The following is a 24,861-nucleotide window of genomic DNA, read 5'->3' as shown; positions in this document are numbered from 1 at the left end:
GAAAAAAAAAAGACTTGCTCTATTGCCGGTTTAGATATTCTGTACAAAATTCAATATGCTGGTCGATCATGAAATGATAGACAATTTAGAACAATAGTTGTTTCTCAAAGAAAGTTCATAATGACAAAATGAGCGATTATTCCTATTCGTTATTGTCCTATTGGTTTTCTCTATTGCATTACCCTTGTAAGTAGAAGTCTATGGGAAAGTCGTGAAGTTTTATTCCTGTTGTAGGAGAAAATACAAGACTGAGATATCTTTTTCTCCCACCTGCGCCCTGCCAGTCGTGATTGAATAGCTAGGTCAGTAGATTTTGGCGAAAAGGTCTTTGCGATAGACTTGCGTCCTAAACAAAGGACAACACGCAATTGCTATTGCCCGTTCACGTTATAGGAACTGGTATAAATTCCGGCTCAATGGGTGGTGTAGATCTGAAGAACTATTTTTTGACAAGATTCACCCGCTGGAACACAATTAAGATATCTCTATTATAACAAAAACAATATTGATTGAACCTTTGGTTTTGTTGTCTATAAAAAAAATAATCACACGTGTTTTTTATTAAAAGTAATTGATAGTTTCGTTCTAAATAATTGATAGGGTTGACTTCTTTATTGATTCCCCCCCCCCCCAACTAGGCTATTAATCATTGTAACATTTGATTTGAAAATCGATTAATAATACATGTTATTCCCTTTTCACAGACTGCTTGGCGACAGCTGAGGACGGCTTTGTTGTAGCTGTCATCGCGAGAGGGAAACCAACTCCGTTGCATCAATGAGTCTACGTAATCAGCTTGGCAAGTCATCGAACAGCAATTTTATCTGTTTCCAAAACAGATTCTTATTTCTCGGATACCATTCATTTTGGCATTCCTGTACAGTCAAATATCGTCTTCTGGAAGAACGGTTCATCGGTATTTTTGAGACATTATCATAAATATTTATGCACATCTTGAGGTATGCGTCATAAAGAAGCGCTCAATCTAACAGACCGTTAGAATCAAAATGACCAGGCATTTCATCCAGTCAAATAACAAATTATCTCGGCCGTCGAAGTGTGTTACACGGTAGGTTTCTGTGTATTAAGTCACATTTAAAACCGGTCAACAATGCATTTCGCAAGAAATCAAAATGCGTTTGTTATATTTCTGGCATTTATTTGTCAGTTTTCTATTACATCATCCCAGGACAGCAGCAGCAACAAAAACAAAAACAACAACCAGAACAATGAAAATAACGGAAACAAAAACAACGTTAAAAACGCCAGTAACCAATATGCAGTTAATTCTACATTTCTTCCACATGCTCGTCTGGACGATTTAAAAATGTATAGCAAAGAGTATTACGACTACCAAGAACGCGGCCGTCTTGTGGTGGAATTCAAAGACGTCACGACGACTTCGATCCACGTCAATTGGAGTCTGCCAGAGATGAAATTCAATGACAGCATCCTAAAATCGGACGTGGTTTGTGAGACTTCAAATGGATTGCTGATCTCCAAAAAGCACGTGACGTCTCAAGCTGCCTCGTATCGGCTCGAAAATCTTCATGCAAGTACAAGCTACTTTGTGTGCGTCTATATGTTGGAAAATTCCTTGTCTTCAAACACTAGAGTGCTTCACTACGGCTGCAAATTATTAGAAACCAAAGCTCACATCCATATTCCTACTCTAAGGACAGACAGCATAGTGGCTGTTGTGTTGACTTTGGGATACATAATCGCAATGATAATTATTGGGTATGTAACTTGGCGCTGGAAAAGAAAAATGAAAGAGCAAGACGAAGCCAAGCAAAGGTTGGCTATAGAGGATGAAGATTATGATGAGGAGGAAGGTATGTTAAACGGAGGCCTTCATGATAATAACCAAGCTCGAAACGCAGGAGCTGGCGGCAGTTCTCATGTGAATTTCCGCGGTATTGGTAGCGGAAGTTATGGATACAGTGCTTCTGTTGATGATATAGGTAGTCGAAAAGAAAAAGACAGTATGAGAAATTCAAAGCCTAGTCTGGATAGCACAGATCGTGCCAGAGGTGCAAGTAAAGGAAACAATGTTGGTTCTGTTGGTTGTACAGAAAGTGATGTTGTGTTGGAGAGAAACTCTAATAGCGTTGAGGAAATAAATGGCTGTTTAGACTTCAAGAGAAACAGCCGAGGTTCAAACGTAAAATTAGCTGACCTGTCAGAGAATGGCAATACTCAAGAAAAGAAGCAACAAAAGTCACAGTCGGTAGATGACAGTCCTGTTAAAGTCACCGAAATAAGTTTCTGATTCTTTTTACACAGTGTTTATTTATCAGTGAGATATGTTCCCAAAACATTTAAACACTTTAAATCGCAGTTAGAAGTAGGACAGATACAACTTCGCTGAAAATACCCTATGCGTAAACAACAGCGTATGCTTCAGATAATTCTCATTCTTATCAAGAACAAATATTCATTTATTGCGGGATCAAGATTGGAAATTACTGAGCAGTGGCATCAGAAAATATAAACATCTTGTCATCTATTGTATAGTCCGCTTTACTCATGAATTCTTGAGTCATATGGTATACCTCAAAAATGAAGTGATTATATTCTAAAGTGGCAAAATTTAATAGAATATAATCTATTTTCCTGAAATAATCTGACACGACTGATGAACTTGCCCTAAGCTAATATGAGTGGACAGCTTTTTGAGAATTAATTTCCCTCCGTGGAATTTTACTATTCACAAATTAGCCACCTACGCTTCCAATTATTTTGCTAATATTATTAATTTTTGAGGCGATACATTGAATGAAGGCATAGAGCTAATCTAAGCTGAGTGAATGTATCACAAATTGAAATTACTTATTAACGCCTTTATGGACAAGAGTGCATCATAGGCGTGATATTTAATCTTGAGAGACTTGACACCCTGATAAAGGTGAATTACTTGTGATTTGCCCTATGACTGTGTGACCCATTTCCACAAAACCGACGTGAACATAATTGCAGGTCTGATAACCCAAATTTTTATGGTCTCATTGTTGTAATGGAAATACTCTCAAACCAACGCAAAAATATTCTCCATGACAACAATGTTAAAACGAGCCCATAACTACATCCGGTTATCAGATCTGCAAGTATTTTTACCTCGCATAAAAGAATTGAAAGAAATTTAGCCACTCCGTTAAAAGAAATAAGTGGCACGTACAAAATGCCTTATCGATATTATCATACTAATTAATGCAACAGGGAATAGACATGATTCCATTTTTGTTTTCATTGTGGTTTTTTCATTGTTCATTCTTAAATGACACGACTTCATCCATTTATCTACAATTTTTTCTCTCAGCTTATTCGTTTTTATATCAATTTAATCGTTTGATAAGCCGATTCACTTTTTGTATTTTATGATATTACCTTATACGATACAATACCATTTATTTACTCTTTCCGTATATCAGTCGTAACATAAATCGTATTTGTATTTCACTGCTAGGCTATTAATATACAATTAAAAGGGTTTTATGTAATAGGGAATGAGATTAGCGGAAGAGTAGCGTCCCTTGACTGGACGTAACCTTACAGAGAGAACGTCAATTTGGTTTTGCGCATGCGTCTCTCTCGTCCTCGCTTTCGGTGAAGTGTCTCATGCCGCTTTCACCGGAAGCGAGGACGAGAGACGCATGCGCACAACCAAAATGACGTTCTCTCTAATGACTTTTCCTCCGGTGACGTCCAATAAAGGGACGCTACTCTTCCGCTAGTCTCATTCCCTATAAGAGATTTCACCTCAGGCTGTACAGCATCGACAATTGTGACTTAAATTATATCTAACTCAGAATAGTGTGCATCAAACTCTTTAAAGTCTGGGAAATTACTTATCTGGCAACAGCGTTGTATACTTTTTCTCACTGTTCTTAGGTTTTTACAATTTCATCAACTTTGTTATTTTCCCAGAAATTCAATATGTATTTATAAAATGAAATAATATATGACTGTACATAGCATGGATTATTTTGATCAGAATATTGTTATCAGTATTAACATAGCTTTAATTCTATCACTGTGTGACACTGCAGAAAGTTATAGGAGTGATTGTGTGAATGTTTTAACATCTGAAAATGAATTGTGTACGATATTAATTTTTTTGATAATTGATTTTCATAGAGGACATGTCGACTCATTTTGAAGTATTCTGACAAAATACATTCTTTTATAATTTGGCCAGAAAGTTAGAACCTCTAAACTCAATCGATTAGTTGAGAAACTCAATTTCTCATAAAGTACCATACCTGAGACTGCCAAAGAAAATTATGAAAGTTTCGGGTTTGGAATCAATCGTTTGACAAGGGATTTGGACCATCGGTTCATCATAACTTGCACTTACTTGCAGGTCTGAGAACCCAAATATTGTTGTGGGCTCATTGTTGTAATGGAAATATTATGAAAACAAAACAAAATATCGTCCATTACAATAATGTTAAAACAAGCCCATAATATAATTGCGTCGATTGTTCAGACCTGAATTATGTGCACTTCGATTCAGCCTAATTGGACGCTTTTGACGTGAAAATTTCTAGATAGTCAAAATAAATCTCAAAAATGTGTTTTATCAGATTACAGCTGCACTAGTCTTCTCATCATACTCGTAATGATCATTATTCCGTCTACTTTAATGCTGATAGGAGCCATTTGGAGGAAGCGCTGCGTCACGTTACCACTTTATGGCGTTGCTTTAGCGTGTTGGGTGAAGAGCTCGACAACTAGACCAGCAGGCATTCTACTACATGGGGCTGGATTCTATGCCCATTGACGAATTCCAGCCAGGAACAGAGGCGCTTGGTCCCAATGACAATATGTGAACTCCCTGTGGCCGTAACACTTTTATGCTGATGTAGCATAGCACCTTATAGGTACCGTACTAATATACAATGTAACTCATAAATACATTGGGTGAAGCATTTGTGTTTTCGTTGAACCAGTTAACCCTCTCCTTACCACGCATAGGAATATCGTCATATATGTTACGATCCAACCAACATTTTTCTTATTCAAATTTCTTTTGCACATCATACAAATTTTTAAAATTGAAAAGTGTGTTATAGAGCATGTTTTGCTAAAGAAATTATGTATCTTCTATCGCAAGAACTTCACTGCTATTTGTTTGAGCGATAAAAAATTTGTTTGTGTTAGTTGGGTGTGAAGTTTTGGGGAAAATCCTGAAAATGACTGGTAAGGAGAGAGTTAAAGGTATTCTGGAAGAACTCATACTTCAAACTTTAGCCAACCAGAAGCTTGTCCTTCAAATATCGATCATATTTTAGTGACCCTCATCTTCACAAACGCTCTCACGCCTGTGACTTTGCGAAAGTCACGCGTTTCAGAGATGTTACCGAGACGAAGGTCGTTTAAATTGATCGACATTTGAAGGGTGTTTTCTGTCCATTTTTTTTAAATTACGAGCAAGATCGTCAACTGGTTAAATTGATTTTTCAAAATCAGCCTGAGTGGATAATTTTAACAATATTATTGAGTGAATCAGCTGTAATTAAAACGTCGTTTTTGTCTATATTGATTTGATACTGTCTAAAAACGTGAATCATAAAGCTTAGTTTAAATGATTTGCAATTTACCGACTTAGTTAATATGTACAAGCTTTCTCAAACTGACCTCGTGACTGAACTAAAGAGTGCAAAATTGTCTTCCCGATACTTTAACATAGGGCGAATGAGATGAGTCGGACTTTTAGGTCCCTTATGATCCCCCCCCCCCCCCCAAGTTCTCAATCCAAAGCACACAGAGTTACATACTCACTAACATTCACGCACAGGCACACACAGACATACACAGAGATAGAGAGAAAGAGAGATAGAGATAGATAGAGAGAGAGAGAAAGAGAGAGAGAGAAAGAAAGGGAGAGAGAGAGAGAGAGAGAGAGAAAGAGAGAGAGAGAGAGAGAGAGAGAGAGAGAGAAAGTCAATAGAATAAAATAAGTCTATTAATTCTGAATGTTTTAGAACTTGTGTACGGTTTGTTACATTTCATTAACATTTGTTTACCAGATAATTAACACATTTTAATGTAAATTACTTTTATATTATGCATTTTACTTTTTTTTTCCCATAATATCAATACTTCATAACCATACTCCTCGTGACTGTTTCCCATAGCTCTACTGTTATAATTTACGTCGTAAATAACAATGTGAAATTTAATGTAAGCTTCAATTTAATATACGAAAACAGATAAAATGGACGTTCCGGGTTTCCCCTTTATCAACAAAACAGGATGAATGAAACACTACATACGATAAAGGGGAAACCAAAAACGTCCATTTTATCTGGGCGTTTTATTTTGTATATTAAATTGAAGCTCACATTCAATTTCACATTGTTATTTATTTCTTCCAGCTTCGAGCAGCAACATTTACATTAATTTACGATGTGAAAGTTTCAGCTTTGTTTGCAATTGACTAGCTGTAGGTAATTTTAATAAATCGATATACACAAAGTAAGGGCGTATCAACAGTAACTTTACACAGCTTGCGGTTGGAAACAATAATATAATAACACGATATCTACTATGTACAATACTGTTACTATATTATTAACTGCCGTATAATGTTATTCATGAATTCAAACCATCTGTCTTTTTGCGTTAAGTATTATCCATTTTACTGATTTTCATGTTGGCAATTTTTTTAAAAATTGAGCTTTATATAGCGTAATATCCTCTAAATGTGCTCAAAGAGCTTTACAAGGGGTCCCTGGTCAACAGCAACATTTAACATGTAGGACGGGACATGACACCTCTTAGGTGATATTACAATTTTTCGGACACATACAATGATGTTAACGGCCAGGTACTTATTTTACACCTGAGTACGGTGAGAGAATATGAGTAAAGAGCCTTCTCCAAGGACTCAACTATGCGCCAAACGCGAGGCTCGAACCCTGGACCTTCCGATCCGAAAGCGAGTGTCATAGCCGCTGATTTTGATGTTGGCAAAGACGGTCCTTGAACCCGAAACATTCTGTGTTATTTGTTTATTTTTTCCTTTTGGTAAGCTTTTCTACTTATGTTTTGTTCAATACTCTCTATCTTTTAATAACATAGCATTTTTTTTAAATTATAAAAGTTGCAAAGTTACTTTTTTCTTGTTCTATAACGAAGAGGTAATGTAGCTTCGTTCAATATGTAAAAATATCAACAATACTGGGACAATGAAGTTTTAAAAAAATTTTTGTTCAATATGTAAAAAATAAAAGTTTTATCGATGAAAGCGTTGTAATGATATATGCATACGCACACAAACACACATACACACACCACACACACATGTATAATATATATAATATATATATATATAATACCACTTTGAGGCGATGGTCGAACTACCAATAAAAAACAACCAAAGCATTTACAATAGGATTCAATAGTCTCATGTCACGTCCGCCCAGCAACGAGCAGCTTGGTTCTAAACAAAGAAAATCAGTACTTTTTATTCTTCATGGCTGGCTAGAACTTTGTCATATGTCATGTGAACAGAATGTATAAAAGTCAAAACATGATTAGATTTATAATGTTTTTTTTCTCCTCTGGATACACTTTTATGCTCATCGGAGAAGTATTTCATAAGTGCGTCCGCCATTGTTCATAATATAGTTTAGAACCAGTTACTAAGTTACTATGCGTCATAACGAGGGATGTAACATCGTTATGTTAAAGCCTGATACTGAAATCCAAAAGGACTGGCAGTTTGACGTCACTATTTGGTTTTTGAACCTCCTAGTGAGTTGTCGTTTTAGAGCTCATGGAAACAAGTCATTTCATTGGTTGAACTATTGAATACAACTCACGATTTGTTTTCTTTTGTGGCAAAAGACTGGCATTTTGACGTCATTTTTTTTGGTCAGTATCAGCGTGGCCATCGTAAAGTTATGGCCTGATACTGACCAAAAAAATGACGTCAAAATGCCAGTCTTTTGCCACAAATGAAAACAAATCGTGAGTTGTATTCAATAGTTCAACCAATGAAATAACTTGTTTCCATGAGCTCTACTAACGACAACCCACTAGGCGGTGCAAAAACCAAATAATGACGTCAAACTGCCAGTCCTTTTGGATTTCAGTATCAGGCTATATAACATAACGATGGCTACGGTATCAGGCCATAACTTTACGAAGGCCACGGTTGAAGCCTATTAAGTTTTAAAAACAAGAAAAAAAAAGAGAGACTAAAGGAAGTGATAAGTCAACGCAGCCTAACGATTACAATTCGTCCTATCGGCAAGTCTTTGGCAAACAGTGGCTGATTGATCGCGTTGGCAGGCAATTCAAACACTGTCTTGTCTGTCTTGGCTCACAAACCTGCCTTGCTATACTCTGAAATTTAGAAACAACACGTAGATATTTAAAACGTTGGCCAGAAAATTCGTCCTTCGTATAAAATAATATAGCGATCGATTAGAATGACTCTCATTTTGGGAGAAAAAAAACTCTCAAACCTGGGACTTCGCCAAGTCTCAGGCTTGAGAGTTTTTTTTGCCGAGATGAAAGTCATTTTAATCGATCGATATATGAAGGACGAGTTTTCTGGCCAAAATTTAAATACACGTTTATTTTTTTTTTTTTTTTGTGGTTTCCTTTTTTTCTTTTTTTTTCTTCTTTTTTTTTTTGGTTTTGTTTTTTGTTTTTAGTTGGGAAAAAAAGGGGGGGGGGGAGGAAGTTAAGAGTATGGCAGAGAATCTGTTGATCACTCAGCCTATATGCGTGACCCATCGCCTCAAAACGGTGTTATATTGAAATGATGTAGACGGTGAAAATTAGATTTATAGCTGGAAACAGGGGATTTTAGTCAACGATGTAAAAAAAAAAAATATTGAAAAGAAAAAATTAAAAATTCTTACGTAATTAAAATTTAAATGACAATATCATAATATCTCTTATCATGTTTGCTTCAAATTTACTTTTCGTTATTTCAAAATCACCCCGACAAAAAAAAAACTGATTAAGACGATAGGACCCATTTTGTTTAGTTTAGTGTGTGAAAGTGCGTGTGGGTGTGGGTGTGGGCGTGGGTGTGGGTGTGTAAGAGTGTGTTTGTGATTTTTTTTTTGCTGTATGTTTGTGTGTGTGTGTGTGTGTGTTTGTGTGTGTTTGTGTCTTCGATTCAGGGTGAGTTGTTTAAGCTTAATGCGTATTCTTTGTATGAGCCTGCGTGCACGCGCATACTGTGTAATCAGCTACTCTGTCACATGATCCTGCGGTTATTGGAAAATGAATTAATTGTAATAGGTAGAGCAACACATTGTAAATTGTTGTTGTGCTGCTTATATTGTGCGGTAGGATAGAATAACATAGTTTGCATACAATGGATTTAGACTAATGTTCTAGTAATGGCTTATATATTGATTCCGCGTTAATGAAAAAAAAATGTCAAAAGAATAAGGTGAAACAAGATTATCTTGGTATGCATTGAAATAATATTATGTTGAGGTTTATAGAAGGAACGAAATTGACGTCACGAGGTTATTTTATTATTGTTTTTAGACAGTTATTTGGTGATTACTTCTCATTAAATTATACCAATCAGACTATAAACGTTTAAGTTTACGCACAGTTTTGTGTGTTGGTATGTTATATCCGTCTGGTGAATGTTGTGTGAGTATTGTATCAAATGGCATAGCATCAGTTTAAATAGAGACATATTGTATCTATGAAAAGATATTTTTGAATCTTTAATTGTTGTTATTTTCTATTGATCAATTTTCATTGAATTCGACAGTGATACAAGGTATTTTATGAGTCAGATTATGAGAGGGACCAGAAGAAAAGAGAGAGAGAGAGAGAGAGAGAGAGAGAGAGAGAGAGAGAGAGAGAGAGAGAGAGAGAGAGGAGAATGAGTTTGGAGAAGGAGGAAGATTAACGGAAGTAAGAGCATGGGTATTAGTAGAAGTTGGAGGATAATACGAAAAATAAATAGAAAGAAGTACGAAGAAAATGAAAAGGATTAGGTAAAGGTGGTGGTAGTGGTGGTGGGGGAGGTGGAGGGGAAAGATGAAAAAGGAAGAAAACGAGGACGTGAGATATGTACTTTAAGAGACAAAAGAGTGGAGGAGGAAAAGAGTGTGAAGGAGGAACTGAGTGAAGAAAACCACGAGGAGTAAATAGATGATCGGAGGAAGAAGAGGATGTGAGTATGTAAATTAAGAGACAAAAGAGTGGAGGAAGAACATAATTTGAAGGAGGATCTACGAGGAGGAGGAGGAGGAGGAGGATGAGGAGGAGGAGGAGGAGGAGGAGGAGGAGGAGGAGGAGGAGGAGGAGGAGGAGGAGGAGGAAATGAAGAAGAAGAAGAAGAAGAAGAAGAAGAAGAAGAAGAAGAAGAAGAAGAAGAAGAAGAAGAAGAAGAAGAAGAAGAAGAAGAAGAATACCTCTCAGATAATCACATTTCATTTGATATAAGATTCAGCTCAGAACATGCAAACATATAATATAATATGTAAATGCCAGCATTAAGCTTATCTATTGCTATTCGCTACGCTGTCGTATTCCATTTTTACTCTAATTATAACTTTCATTCTACTTTCATTTGGTTTATGAAAGACTGTTATGTTGCTTACTCTTTCATGTCGAGAAAATTGAATAGATTGTGAATTCTTGTGTGGATATTTGTGTGTTTATGTGTGTGTCTGCCTGTGTGTGTATGTGTGAAAATGTGTGTGTGTGTGCGCGCACGCGTGTGCGTGTGCATTTTGTGTGTGTGTGTGTGTGTTGTACTGAGTGATTGCGGGTGTGAGTTTATGATATAGAGCGTTAATTTTGAGTGTGCGTGTGTATGTGTGTGCGGGAGGATTTTTTATAGATAGAATGCGCTTGGCCAAGGAGTTCACAACATTGCCATCCTGAAGTATAACGGACCAACACACAAAACTCTGTGTAACCATGAACTTTTATAGTCTGGTTAATACGGTTTCGTGAGAACAGCTCACAAACGAGGATGGCAAAAAACATCAACAAAGACCTGAGTGACGTCATCTTCGTTCTATCTATATGAATCTGAGTTTACCCGTGGCCTTAGTAAAGTTATGGCCTGACACTGACCAAAAAATGACGTCAAAATGCCAGTCATTTGCCACAAAAGAAAACAAATCGTGAGTTGTATTCAATAGTTCAACCAATGAAATAACATTTTTCCATGAGCTCTACTAACGACAACTCACTAGGCGGTGCAAAAACCAAATAATGACATCTTTTTGGGTTTCAGTATCAGGCTATAGATAGTTCGAAGATGACGTCAATCAGCTTTTGTTATTGTTTTTTGCCATCCGCGTTTGTGAGTTGTTCTCACTAAACTGTATAACCAGACTATAAAAGTTCATGGTTACACAGAGTTTTGTGTTGGTCCTTTATACTTCCGGATGGCAATGTTGTGAACTCCTGGGCCAAGCGCATTCTATCTATAGATAGTTCGAAGATGACGTCAATCAGCTTTGTTATTGTTTTTTGCCATCCGCGTTTATGAGTAATGCTCACTGAACTGTTTTAACCCGACTATAAACGTTCATGGATACGCACAGTTTTGTGTGTTGGTCCGTTTTACTTCCGGATGGCAATGTTATGAGCTTCTTAGCCAAGTGCACACTATCTATAACTTAACGATGGCTACGTTAAAACGAAGCGTTCCATTTTTGTAATTATTAACGTTCATGTTAATGTTAATGTTTCCTTTTCCTTTAACATGTCTAATTTAACAATATTTCGTTGATTATCTAAGTTGGACTGATACTTACTCAAACATGAGCGTGAAAATCTGTCGAATAAGTCAATGAATTGATTGAGACTTTTTCTTTTTTTTTAAATCAAGTACGATTATTAACATTAACATTAATTAACATATACGCTCAAGAAGATTTTTCTGTATATAGTATGATGTGATTAAAATATGTTTTCTTTTTTCATTGATACATTGCATTAATTAATTCATTCATTCTAGAAATTTATTTTGATTGAAATAAAAGTTTTCTCCTCCAATGTTTTTGTTTAATTTGTTGGGTCATTTGTTATACGTTAAAATATGAACTTGGACTTTGTACCTTTGTGTATATGTGCAATGTAGCTTAGTTTACATAGTTTAGATCATTCCTGCGGTTTTCTTTTTTTAAATTTTAAATTAGTGAGTTTTACACTATTTCATGTTATTGGGACACGATAGCTCAAGTGGCGGAGCACTCGCTTCACATAGAAAGGGAAGTCTATAATATAAGATAACCAAGGCATCAACAGCAGTGCTGAGCCGAACTGTGGAAAAATAGATGATGCTTTCTTAGGCGATATTACCTTGTTTTCCTTGACACGTCAACGGTCAACGACTCAAAGTGGTAAAAAATGAACAGTGAGTAGTAGAAAGTTATGGCCTGACACTGACCTAAAAATGACGTCAATATGCCAGTATTTTGCCACAAAAGAAAACAAATCTCGAGTTGTATTCAATAGTTCAACCAATGAAATGACTTGTTTCCATGAGCTCTACTAACGACAACTCACTAAGCGGTGCAAAAACTAAATAATGACGTCAAACTGCCAGTCCTTTTGGATTTCAGTGTCAGGCTATAGATAGTATGCAGATGACGTCACTCAGGCCTTTGTTATTGTTTTTGCCATCCGCGTTTGTGAGTTGTTCTCACTAAACTGTATTAACCAGATTATAAAAGTTCATGGTTACACAGAGTTTGTGTGTTGGTGCGTTATACTTCGGATGGCAATGTTGTGAACTCCTTGGCCAAGCGCATTCTATCTATAACATAACGATGGCTACAGTGGTAGTCGGAGTGAGCAGAAGAATATCCGTAATACACTGTCTTTGGTATAGATAGAATGAAGTTGACGTCACTCAGGTCTTTATTATTGTTTATTGCCATCCGCGTTTATGAGTAATTTTCACTAAACTGTATTAACCAGACTATAAACGTTCATGGATACACACAGTTTTGTGTGTTGGTCCGTTATACTTCCGGATGACAATGTTGTGAGTTTCTTGGCCAAGCGCACACTATCTATCGGACCAACACACAAAACTGTGTGTCACCTTGAACGTATTGGGTAATACAGTTAAGTGAGAATTACTCATAAACGTGTATGGCAAAAAAAAACCCCAAAAAACCAGTAACAAAGACCTGAGTGACGTGAACTTCATTCTATCTATTAGCTTTACTCAATTTATTTACAATATTCTACCAACTACCGTTGACCAAGTAGTGAGTAGAAGGTCAGAGGTAACGAATTAATTCCTGACCCACATTTTATTTTTCCCAATATTGGGATTAACCATATCGTGTCCACACTTTCTTGTTGAAAATTCATTAATATGAGGTTCATAATATAGGGAATGAGATTAGCGGAAGAGTAGCGTCCCTTGATTGGACGTCACCTTACAGAGAGAACGTCAATTTGGTTTTGAAGTGTCTCAAGCCGCTTTCACCGGAAGCGAGGACGAGAGACGCATGCCCACAACCAACATGACGTTCTCTCTCTAATAACTTTTCCGCCGGTGACGTCACAGACTATGGGTGACATCCAATCAAGGGACGCTACTCTTCCGCTAATCTCATTCCCTATAGTAAATACAGAATATCGGAAAGACCTTGATTCGAGCCTCGCTCGGCGCAAAGTTTTCCTTGGAAAAGGCTCTTTACTCACATTCTCTCACCTTACTCAGGAGTAAAATTAGCACCTGGTCGTTAACAGCGTTGTCTCTGGCCGAAAAATTGTAAGTTCGCCTAATAGGCGTCATATATCCAGTCCTACAAGTTAAGAAGTTAAGTATTACTGTAGGCCTGGGACCCATTGTAAAGCGCTTTGAGCAAGTTTAGTGGATATTGCGCTATATAGATAGTGTGCACTTGGCTAAGAAGTTCACAACATTGCCATCCGGAAGTATAACGGACCAACACAAAAAACTGTGTGTAAGCTTGAACGTTTATAGTATGGTTAATACAGTTTTGTGAGAATTACTCATAAACGCGGATTGCAAAAAACAATATTAAAGACGAGTGACGTCAACTTCGAACTATCTGTACAAGCTCAAGTTTGTGTTTAAAGATATATTACCCCTTGTTGTACTAATGTTACCCCATTCGGAAATATTTGAAATAAGAGAGGAAAAACGAAATTATCGCGACAATAAATTACACATTCTCGCTATCGCCTTGTTTAATTGTGTTAGTCTTTCAGAAGGTTCAGAGTTCAGTCCAATTTTCCATAATTGCCATGGCAACTATGATCCCGCGTCAGTCGCTCATCAATATAATAACCCTATCTTCTCACCTCCTTTCCAAGAGTATTATTGATGATGATGATTATGATGATGATGCCTCTAGCATTTATCTTGTGTTGTTGATGTGGCATTTCTATTCCGCATGCACTTTACATGAATTGAGCACAACTATAGATTACTAACAAAAACACGCGTGTTTTGGTAGACAGAGAGAGAGAGAGAGAGAGAGAGAGAGAGAGAGAGAGAGAGAGAGAGAGACCTTTGATGCCTTGAGCAAGGCAGTGAACAAGATCAATGTGTATATTATGTATAATAAATAAATTGAATTATGTATCATAATTGTATTATTTTTATTTTACCATTTCTGTGTTTGTTTTCTATTCATTTTACACCGCATTAATCAGGTTTATCGAAATATATAGAAAGATAGATACTAGATATCTAGAATTTAAAAAAAATACTTTAAAAGATTATTTGCATTGAATTTCTCTCCTTCATATTCATAAAATAATATATTTGGTAAATTAAATAGGATTGATCCGATGTGAGCATATAGATATGTTGGTCTGACATCAGAACGTAATTATGTAACTACCTACCTATTTTAACATTGCTGTAAGTGGACAATATTTTGCGTCATGTTTTTATTTTTTTTTTTAGAATTTCATCACAACAATTGGTCCATAATGAATCGGGTTATCAGACCTGCTAATAAGTGCACGTCGGACCGATCCAATGAATAGCATCAAATACCATCAAATTTTATACTAGACATTGCTTAACATTTCTTTATCTTACTTTTCATTACCTTCATTCGTCATGTTTTTATCGATTAAATTGTAAAGGAAACAAAGTACAATATCAAAGCTATGGAATGTATCGCAGAATGTTTTTTGCTTGTTTGTGTGTTTGTTTGTTTGTTTGTTTGTTCTTTGTTTGTTTTATTATGACTAGAATGTGTGCCAAGAATCTCTTTGTCATCAATCAAAATGATAGCGATCTTTAGACTTTTTGGATAAATGCCATCACATACATTTTTAAAGAGTGAGTATCTTCAAGCAAACTCACACACGTACACTCACAAATACACACACATACACACAAATCCATACTCACACATAACAATGCAAAAGCACACGCAAACACAAACACATTCGCACACATAAAACTCATAAATGATTATGGCACACTGTCAGTTATACTAAATATAACCTATAAGAGATAACCTCAGATCAAGATTCACAATGATAATTATTTTAATAAGTTTCCACAAAAATGCAGGGGACTATTGTTTTGTTTTTTTAATTATTATTTTTTTGGTGGTGATTGAGAGGACTTAATATTATTGATTATTATGATTGTTATTATTATTATTATTATTATTATTATTATTATATTAGTAGTAGTAGTAGTAGTTAGTAGTAGTAGTATAGTAGTAGTATAGTAGTAGTAGTTAGTAGTAGTAGTAGTAGTAGTAGTATTGTCATTATTATTATTATTATTATTATTATTATTATTATTATTATTATTATTATTATTATTATTATTATTATTATTATTATTATTATTATTGGATCGAAATTTCGACACGGGAGTTCAATAATTTTTCACATAGATACATCGTTTTTGGTTGTTCATTTTTGTTGTTGTTGTTGATATGTTTATTTAACAAAGACTAATAAGGAAGCCTCATAATATTTTTGCTATCATTCTAAGTAAAATAGGGTTGTTTTTTTTTAATAAACGTAAAAACAAATAAACGAAAGAGGTTAAGTAGTATTGCGTTAAGATGATACAACGTTCTAAATGAATTATTAAATAATGAGCTTTTATATAGTGCAATATCCACTAAATATGCTCAAAGCGCTTTACAAGGGTCCCTGGTCAACAGCAACATTTAACATGTAGGACGGGACATGACGCCTGTTAGGCTATATTACAATTTTCGGACAAAGACAACGCTGTTAACGGCCAGGTACTCATTTTACACCTGAGTACGGTGAGAGAATGTGAGTAAAGAGCCTTTTCCAAGGCTCAACTATGCGCCGAGAGCGAGGCTCGAACCCAGGACCTTCCGATCCGAAAGCGAGTGTCATACCACTAGACCACATAGCCGCACGAATTATTAAAGGCTTTTAGTGAGTTTACCTTTGATGATTCCAGAAAATAAGACAAACATAATTATTTTATTGTAAGTTTGGCATACTTATTTTCTGACTCATACCAAAGGCGTATCAAAATGCTTTAAATATTACCTTAAGCGCCCATGACATGGAATCAAAAATTTGCTCGTCATCTTTCTAGTTTATTATACTAATTACTGAATATTAGTTCCTTTCGTTTTTTGTTCAGTAAGTTGGGGTCTGGTGTGAGTGACGTCGCATATCAAATATTAGGGCACCCAACCTTTATGCGACTGAATCTTGTTTGACTTTGCGAAATCCATTGCGCTTTGTCACATTATATTCTCGCGTGCCTTCAAAACGGGATTTGATGGGTCGGTCCACACCAACGTGTACACATATGCAGGTATAACATCCAAACTCACTTATGGGCCTAGTTTAACATTGTTGTTTTATAATGGACAATAATTTGTGCAATTTTATTTTAGATTTCCATTACGACAATGAGCCTATAGATAGTATGCGCTTGGCTAAGGAGTTCACAACATTGCCATCCGGAAGTATAACGGACACACAACACTGTGTGTAACCATGATCGTTTATAATCTGGTTAATACAATTTAAAAAAATTAGTGAGAAGTACTCATAAACGCGGAGGGCAAAAAAAAAAACCAATAACAAAAGACCTGAGTAACGTCAACTTCGAATATCTATAAATAATCGGGTTATGAGACCTGCTAAATAGTGCACGTCGGACCACATCAATCCGCTACAGTTTTCTTATCTCAGTTACCCAGCTTCAGTTTTCAATGAATGTACATGTGAAAAAAAAATATGTATCGATTAAAGATCCCACTACATTGGGGAATTCGGCTTCTCGATAAATCGAGTCGGATTAAGATGAGATTTATTGCTGCCGGGGGGAACTCACAAGTGCCCTCCAGTCAATTCTAGGTCGGACTCCAAGATTCTTCAGCGTATTGATCTACGACTTTGAGTGACACGAAATCTCCTTCATCTCCTCTCTTCTACCTTTATTTCTAAAACGCCGATGGTCTCTATTTATTTCTAAGGTGAGCCATTTACATAGAGGTCAAGTCATTATTGCTTGACGTTGGTACAAAATATAAATAACAGTAAAATTATAGGCAAATGAAGATGTGAGAAATGGTCAACTATGATACAAAATAGACATCAGTATTGATATATTTAAAAAAAAAAAGACTATGGGATAATTTAGTCTTCGTATTTTTATTTGGGTTGAAATGATATATATTAGTCTGAGACATTACATCTAGGGGACACGATTGCATTTTTTTCCGAAAATGAAAACACTGTGCCAGGTCAAGTACTCACTTTATACTCACTAAGTGATCTTGTGGTATGATACCAGCCTTTTGGACAGGACGCAAAACTACCACAAAGTAATTCCCGCTTAATTAAACAGACCCTTTACCCAATCACTGCAGAGTGGACATGGAGGTCAGAATTATTCTTTTTTTTTTACTTTGCCGGGAACGATCTCTGTCTCGTTTTACATGGTACGTGTTGCTGTTGGTCAGGGACCCTTTGTAAAGCTCTTTGAGCACATTAAGTGGGTATTGCGCTATATAAAAGCTCTAGTGTTTATATAAAAAGCCTAAGTGCTGGCGTGAGAAGCGCCTAATAACCAAGAGAGCTATCGGGCCCTCGACACCATCGTCTAGGCTTTTCCTTATTTCGAATGACCAACCAATTAGGGGTCCCTCACGCTCCGTACACATAGTAAGTCTGGTAAATCAGACTAGGGGCAATGTTGGGATTGACAGATCATTATTGAGTCAAGATGCTTAAAGCCGATATCTTCTTAATTATCTGTGTTGGTGCGAGTGGTTCAGTAAAATGTTCGCAAGGTCTGCCTGCTGAAGCAGCTGTAAATCAACAAACGACTGTGAATAAATTAATGTTATATCTAGTCACTACACACCAAGTATGGCGTGTTTTACATGGTTAACAGAATGGTGGTGCTTTAATGTGTATATTTGTATAGAATAATAAAAATAATAATAATAATAATAATAATAATAATAATAATAATAATAATAATAATAATAATAATGATAGTAATAATAATAATAATAATAATAATAATAATAATAATAATAATAATAATAATAATAATAATAATAATAATAATAATAATGGTAAAGTACAGTTCTTCTAAATCACTAAATGCCAAAGCCCCAAAGCGCTTTACAATATCACTTAACAAACCATCAACACACCCAACCATACCGTGTCAAAAGACACATACACAACAGTCGCATTCACTAACTATGCAAGTTATGCTAAATGAAATAAATAGTGAAATTCAACAAATGAGGACTAAATACAAAGCAGAAAACAACTTTTTTGCTACTCTTTAGTTCAAACACTTTTCTCGAAGAACTTTCGTAAAGTCACAATCACCCATCATTGCTTTGGGCGGGGGGGGGGGGGGGGGGGGGGGGGGGGGGGGGGGTAATGTTTCAACTATCATTATTGCTAAATATTTATTATCGTTAGTCTTCTTGCACCGCTTTAGCATGAGAATTGTGTTTTACAGTTTTACAGTATTTATTTTACCCCAATTCCAATAACAGTGGTTTATGTGGAATTGGATTTCTACTTTACATGACAAATTGTCATTTTAAAAGTATAATAATCAGAAAATAGAAATACGTTGCTATTTAGCTCTTTAATAATGTACAGTTTTCCTTCCAAATGAAGCAAAATATTGGCACAGTTCTCATAGTATGCCTGACTATGGATTTGAGTCTCACCATCGAACTCATCCCGACGTCACAACGTTTTGGGTTCAAACTACATGACAGCTGACGTATACTTATTTTCAGGTCTGACATCCCAAATCCTTATTGTCTCATTGTTTGTGCGGCTCTGTGGTCTTGTCGTATGACACTCACTTTCCGATCGGAAGGTCCTGGGATCGAGCCTCGCTCGGCTAATAGTTGAGTCCTTGGAAAAGGCTTTTACTCACATTCTCTCACAGGTGTAAAATGAGTATCTGGCCGTTAACAGCGTTGTCTCTATCCGAAAAGAAATTGCAAGATCGCCTAACAGCGTCATGTCTCGTTCTACATGTTAATTCTTGCTGTTGGCTAGGGAGCCCTTGTAAAGCGCTTTGAGCACGTTGAGTGGACATTGCCCTATATAAAAGCTCAATTTTTTTTATTTTTAATTTTTTTTTTTTTTTTTGTAATGGGAATAGTCTCAAAACACAGAAAAATAATTTCCACAACAACAGTGACAATATTCAATCATTCCCATAATAATTGTGAATTTTTATCAGACCTGCAAATACTAACATAATGTTCTGATAACAATTCACAATTGTCGACGGCCGCATTATAGGAGAATCAGGACAAGACAACATTCCAACGGGACTCATGTTAATCGGATTTTCCCGTAATTGCCTTCGGCTCATCCGGGATTAGAACACACGTATTCCCCTGTTTGTTATAGGTTTGGGGGATTGTTATATCCGATTTTGTTATGTAGATGGATCGGTCACACAGTGTAACACTGATAAGATAATATTGTTAATAACAATAATAGAAACAAAAGCAGTTGAACAGCAAACTAGAAGTCTCCACGGGACTGCTGATGCTAAAAATAAATATTTATTTTCTATTTATAGACCAAAAGCATAGGTTGATCTATAATTAGTTACCATAATCTAGTTATAAACAAAACAGTTGATACCATGAAAATCTGATCCTGAAAACTGCTAGAAATGTATTTAAAAAAAGAAAATGCAAGTACAATATTAAACAATGTCTACACAGACATTATTGTAAACATAAAATAGTAGTGATTTATTTAAATGTATAGGCGTCCCGAAGATCACTTGGCATAAAAATAAAATGTTAAGATCAAATCAAACCAAAATGGACACAGAATATTTCTCTGATTCTCTTGCCCCCCCCCCCCCCCTCTTCCCCCCCCCTTTCGCTGGTTAATTTAGATCTTACAAATGTTCCTTGAGATAAACGTTCAAACCAAAGAGTGGCAAACAATTGTTAGTTTCACCTTAGCACCACAGAAACTAGGAAAAGCTACCGCTCAATGGCTTTAGGAAAGTATAATTTACTTAACTTTGAACTGAGTGGAACGGTGCCAGAAGACAATTGAGAATAAAATATTTAGGATATAATATATGTTCAGAATTATTTATTTAGCCGAATAAAAGGTCAGTAAGCAATATTTAAGTTAAGAAAAAACGTATTAAGACTTTGGGGTCTTGCGGCACTTTCCTGCAATACTTACTTATTACTGCTACTTACCCCTGGTTCCATTCACTCTGTTGGACAGCGCAAAGTGAAGTCTTTATAGAAGGCTATTTACTCAAATTATGTAAAATTATACATGACCGGAAACAGCCTTGTCTCTGTATTAGAAAAAACCAAAAGCATTGGTTGATCTATAATTAGATACCATATTCTAGTTTTAAACAAACAAGTTGATACCATGCAAATCTGATCCTGAAAACTGCTAGAAATGTTTTTTAAAATAAAATACAAGTACAATATTAAACAATATTTACACAAAAATTATTGTAAAGTGAACTTAAAATGGTTTTGCCAAATGTATAGGCATCCTGAAGATCACTTGGCTGAAAAATAAAACGTAAGGGTCAAATCAAATCAAAGTGGAAACGGAATTTTTCTCTGATTCTCTTGAACCCCCCCCCCCCCCCCCCCCCGCCCCTCCCACATTTCCGGAAACAGCTTTGTCTGTGTATAAGAAAAAATAAAAAGCGCCTTTGTATAGAGCTTTTATATTGAGCAATATCCAGTGAATGTGCTCAATGCTCTTTACTAGGGGTCTCAAGCCATCAAAAACACTTATCATCAAAACGTGAGATGAAGCCTGCAAAGCGCTAATACATTATTTTCAACAGATTCAACGCTGCTCCCGGCCAGGTACATATTTTACACCTTAGTGCGGTGAGAGAATGTGATTAATGAGCCGATTCCCAGTACTCAGCGTTGCACTATCTAGAACGGCATGCGAACCAGTGACCTACCTGTCGGGAGATGAGTTCCATACCACTAAACCACAAAACGGCTTTATTTATGTGTCATACGTCAGCCTAAATGTTGCTGCTGGTTTTGGGCCCATACAAAACGGTTCGAGCTCATTTAATGGGCACTGCACTACATATAAGTTTAACTCGCCATAAGCACGTAATAGAATCAAGACAATTCTTGTTTGCTCAAAATCACTAGCCGAATAATCTCCTTTAAAGGTGATTGGGTTAAACGGCCAGCGTTGGACTTATAAAACTCCTCGTCACAACAAACGTCCAAAAGAATACGTGTCATTTCACTGTTTTCAGGCTTGGTTATTACTATTACTACTACTACTACTACTACTACTACTACTACTACTACTACTACTACTACTACTACTACTACTACTACTACTACTACTACTACTACTACTACTACTACTACTACTACTACTACTACTACTACTACTACTATCACTACTACTGCTACTACAAGAACAACAACAACAACAACGACTACTACGACGACTACTACTACTACTACTACTACTACTACTACTACTACTACTAGTAGTAGTAGTAGTAGTAGTAGTAGTAGTAGTAGTAGTAGTAGTAGTAGTAGTAGTAGTAGTAGTAGTAGTAGTATTTCAAGTATTACTATACTATGTAATCCAACGGCTCAAAATAGTATTATGTTGGGATGGACTAGAAAAGAGACTTTAAAGTTAAAATAATAAGGAATATGGAACTTTAGTCTTCAAAAAAAGATGCGATTTTACGTCAAGTTTCGTAATTTAGACAATAAATTCAAAATTCAATATCATAATGTACAATTGTATCTCCGCCATCTCAAAATGTTATTATGTCTGAATAGTTCAGATGGTAAATAAATAGTTTATAGGCAAAAATATGAGAGGGAAATCGTTCCTATGTATTACTTAGGGGTATAATAAATGATGTATTTTTCTCAAGCTGACAAAAAGTAAAATTTCACATTTCTTTCCATTTTTACTGAGAGAGAAATTAGGGAACAGGCAGTGGTGAAAGAAAAAGATCTGAAAAATGTGTAAGAAATAATTATTTTTTTAAACAACCACAAAATTAGCCTACCTGAATTTTTGTTTTTTACTCTCTTTTCTCTATCTGGCACTGTTTCATACACACTTTTTCAGATTTTAGATCGCATTGGTTACATCTGGTTTACATCGACATAATGCCGTTTTGGGACAATGGGTCACACATTATCTTTGTCGATCGTCTCATCTTATGTTTAATACACGTTTGTTTGGTGTCATTTTCTCTTTGCTGATTTCAATTGAAGGATTCGTGGATCCAACATGTCTCGACTCGCATGGATTGTAAGTAGAAACATTTTTACTTTATTAATTTGTAATGTGTTTCATCGGGTTCATTTTAATGTTAACTAATGAATTTATTGGGGGCGAAGTGGCTGAGTAGTTAAGGCATTGCACTGTGATCCGGATGACCTGGGTTCGAGCCCCGCTTCAGGCACTTTCGTTTTTTTTCCTTGAGCATGATGATTGACCCCCAATTTGCTCACTTGGACAAAATGGTGGATTCCTGTTGACATCAGACATCTTGTTTGATGAGTTATCTATATTCCTTCGTGGAATGCCTAGGCGACGATATCTTATGATGTCGTGGCGCAAAAGGCATAATTTTTTAATTTTTTAAATGAATTTTTTGATGTTAAGTATTGAATTTATGGTCAACACTTCGATATTTAAATTAAGTTAATGTGTTTTGTAATGAATGTTGATAACTCAGTCCGTAGATCACTCGTTTTATATGCATAGAAAGCTGGAACCCGGTGTAGTTAGTTCGGGTTTTATTTTCTTTTGTCCTTTTGTAATCCCATTAATGATTTGATAGCTAGGCCGGTTAGATCTGGAGGAAAGTGCTTTGCGATAGACTGGCGTCAAAAGTGAAGAGTAGCAAGCAATTGCTATTTGGGATAGAGAAACTTGTATAAACTCCGGCTCTATGAGCCCTAATAATATGAAGGGTAACTCATCATGTCATTTATTGAATAAACTAAATAGAGCTTCATTAATACACATTGGCCGACAATACTATATTTCAGATATGTTTAATTCACTCAATTCTAGAGATTTTTGCTACTTTTCAAAATTGGACAAAATGTATTAAAATGATCATGTACAGAGATAGTTTTATTCAACTACCATTAACATGCAACAACTATAAAACATTAGCTTCGATACTATGCCTATAATTTGTCTCAGAAAAATATGTAATAAATAGGCATGGGGTAGAGGTAACCCGGCTAAACCACGGATATAGTCGGTGTTAGGGTTGAGTGATTTAAACTTAGAGTCACTTTTCTTACCTTGTTTACACATTTGCAGGTCCGATATAACCCAATTTGTTATTGGCCCATTGTTGGAATTGAAATACTCTCAAATCAACGCAAAATATCGTCCATTATAACAATATTAAACTAGAATACTGTCTAAAGGGTTACAAGCAATTGCTATTCCCAGTTTCAAGCTATAGAATCCAAGATAAACTTCGACTCCGTGTGGGTCTCACGGCTCTGAAGGACTATTTTTTTCAGTGAAATGATCGATATGATTCCCGCCATAATTATTGTCATAATTATATTGCTGAACGATATCAGATTGATCGAAAGATAAAACATATCTAGCAATTATAGAACGATTCGACGCGTGCATTATCAGTAGATTGGCGCTAAAGAGATAATATGGATTTGATTCATTCATCAACTGATTACTGGAATTATTAGCCCAAAAAATATACGCTAACTCTGATCACGATCATTAGTCCCATACGAATTCGTCCATTAGCAACGAAAGAAATAACCCATAAACAATCACCATTAGTTTATTATTATTATTATTATTATTATTATTATTATATATTATTATTATATTATTATTATTATTATTATTATTTATTTTATTGTTATTATATTATTATTATTATTATTATTATTATTATTATTATTATTATTATTATTATTATTATTATTATTATTATATTATTATTATTATTATATCATTATTATTATTATTATTATAATTATTATTATTTATTATTATTATTATTATCATTATTATTATTATTATTATTATTTTTATATTATTATTATTATTATTATTATTATTATTATTATTATTATTATTATTATTATTATTATTATTATTATTATTATTATTATTATTAATCTTATCATCATTATTGTTACCATTGATATTATCATTATTATTATCATCATCATCATCATCCTCGCCATCATACCATTTTCCTCATTACGAACACCACCTCTACAAGAACAAATTCCACCACCACCACCATCACTATCGTGATCATGCTCATTAGTACGAGAACAATCATCATCATCATAATCGTCTTCATCAACATCATCATCATGATTTTTT

General features: G+C 35.4%; 1 protein-coding gene across 1 annotated transcript in view; it reads left to right on the top strand.

Moving 5' to 3' along the window:
* Positions 1-7,318, top strand: part of LOC144967158 (uncharacterized) — a 63,434-nt gene extending 56,116 nt beyond the window's left edge. The window contains exon 2 of the mRNA XM_078904054.1: positions 705-7,318. Within this exon, the coding sequence (XP_078760180.1) occupies positions 1,112-2,272 (1,161 nt within the window). The 5' untranslated portion in view covers positions 705-1,111 and the 3' untranslated portion in view covers positions 2,273-7,318. The remainder of the gene's footprint in view (positions 1-704) is intronic.
* Positions 7,319-24,861: the final 17,543 nt, after the last annotated feature.

Source organism: Berghia stephanieae, chromosome 3 (assembly GCF_034508935.2).
Source record: "Berghia stephanieae isolate SIO BIC M18660-M18661 chromosome 3, UCSD_Bste_1.3, whole genome shotgun sequence".
Classification (NCBI taxonomy): Eukaryota; Metazoa; Mollusca; class Gastropoda; order Nudibranchia; family Aeolidiidae; genus Berghia; species Berghia stephanieae.
This window is presented reverse-complemented; position numbering and strand designations above follow the sequence as displayed.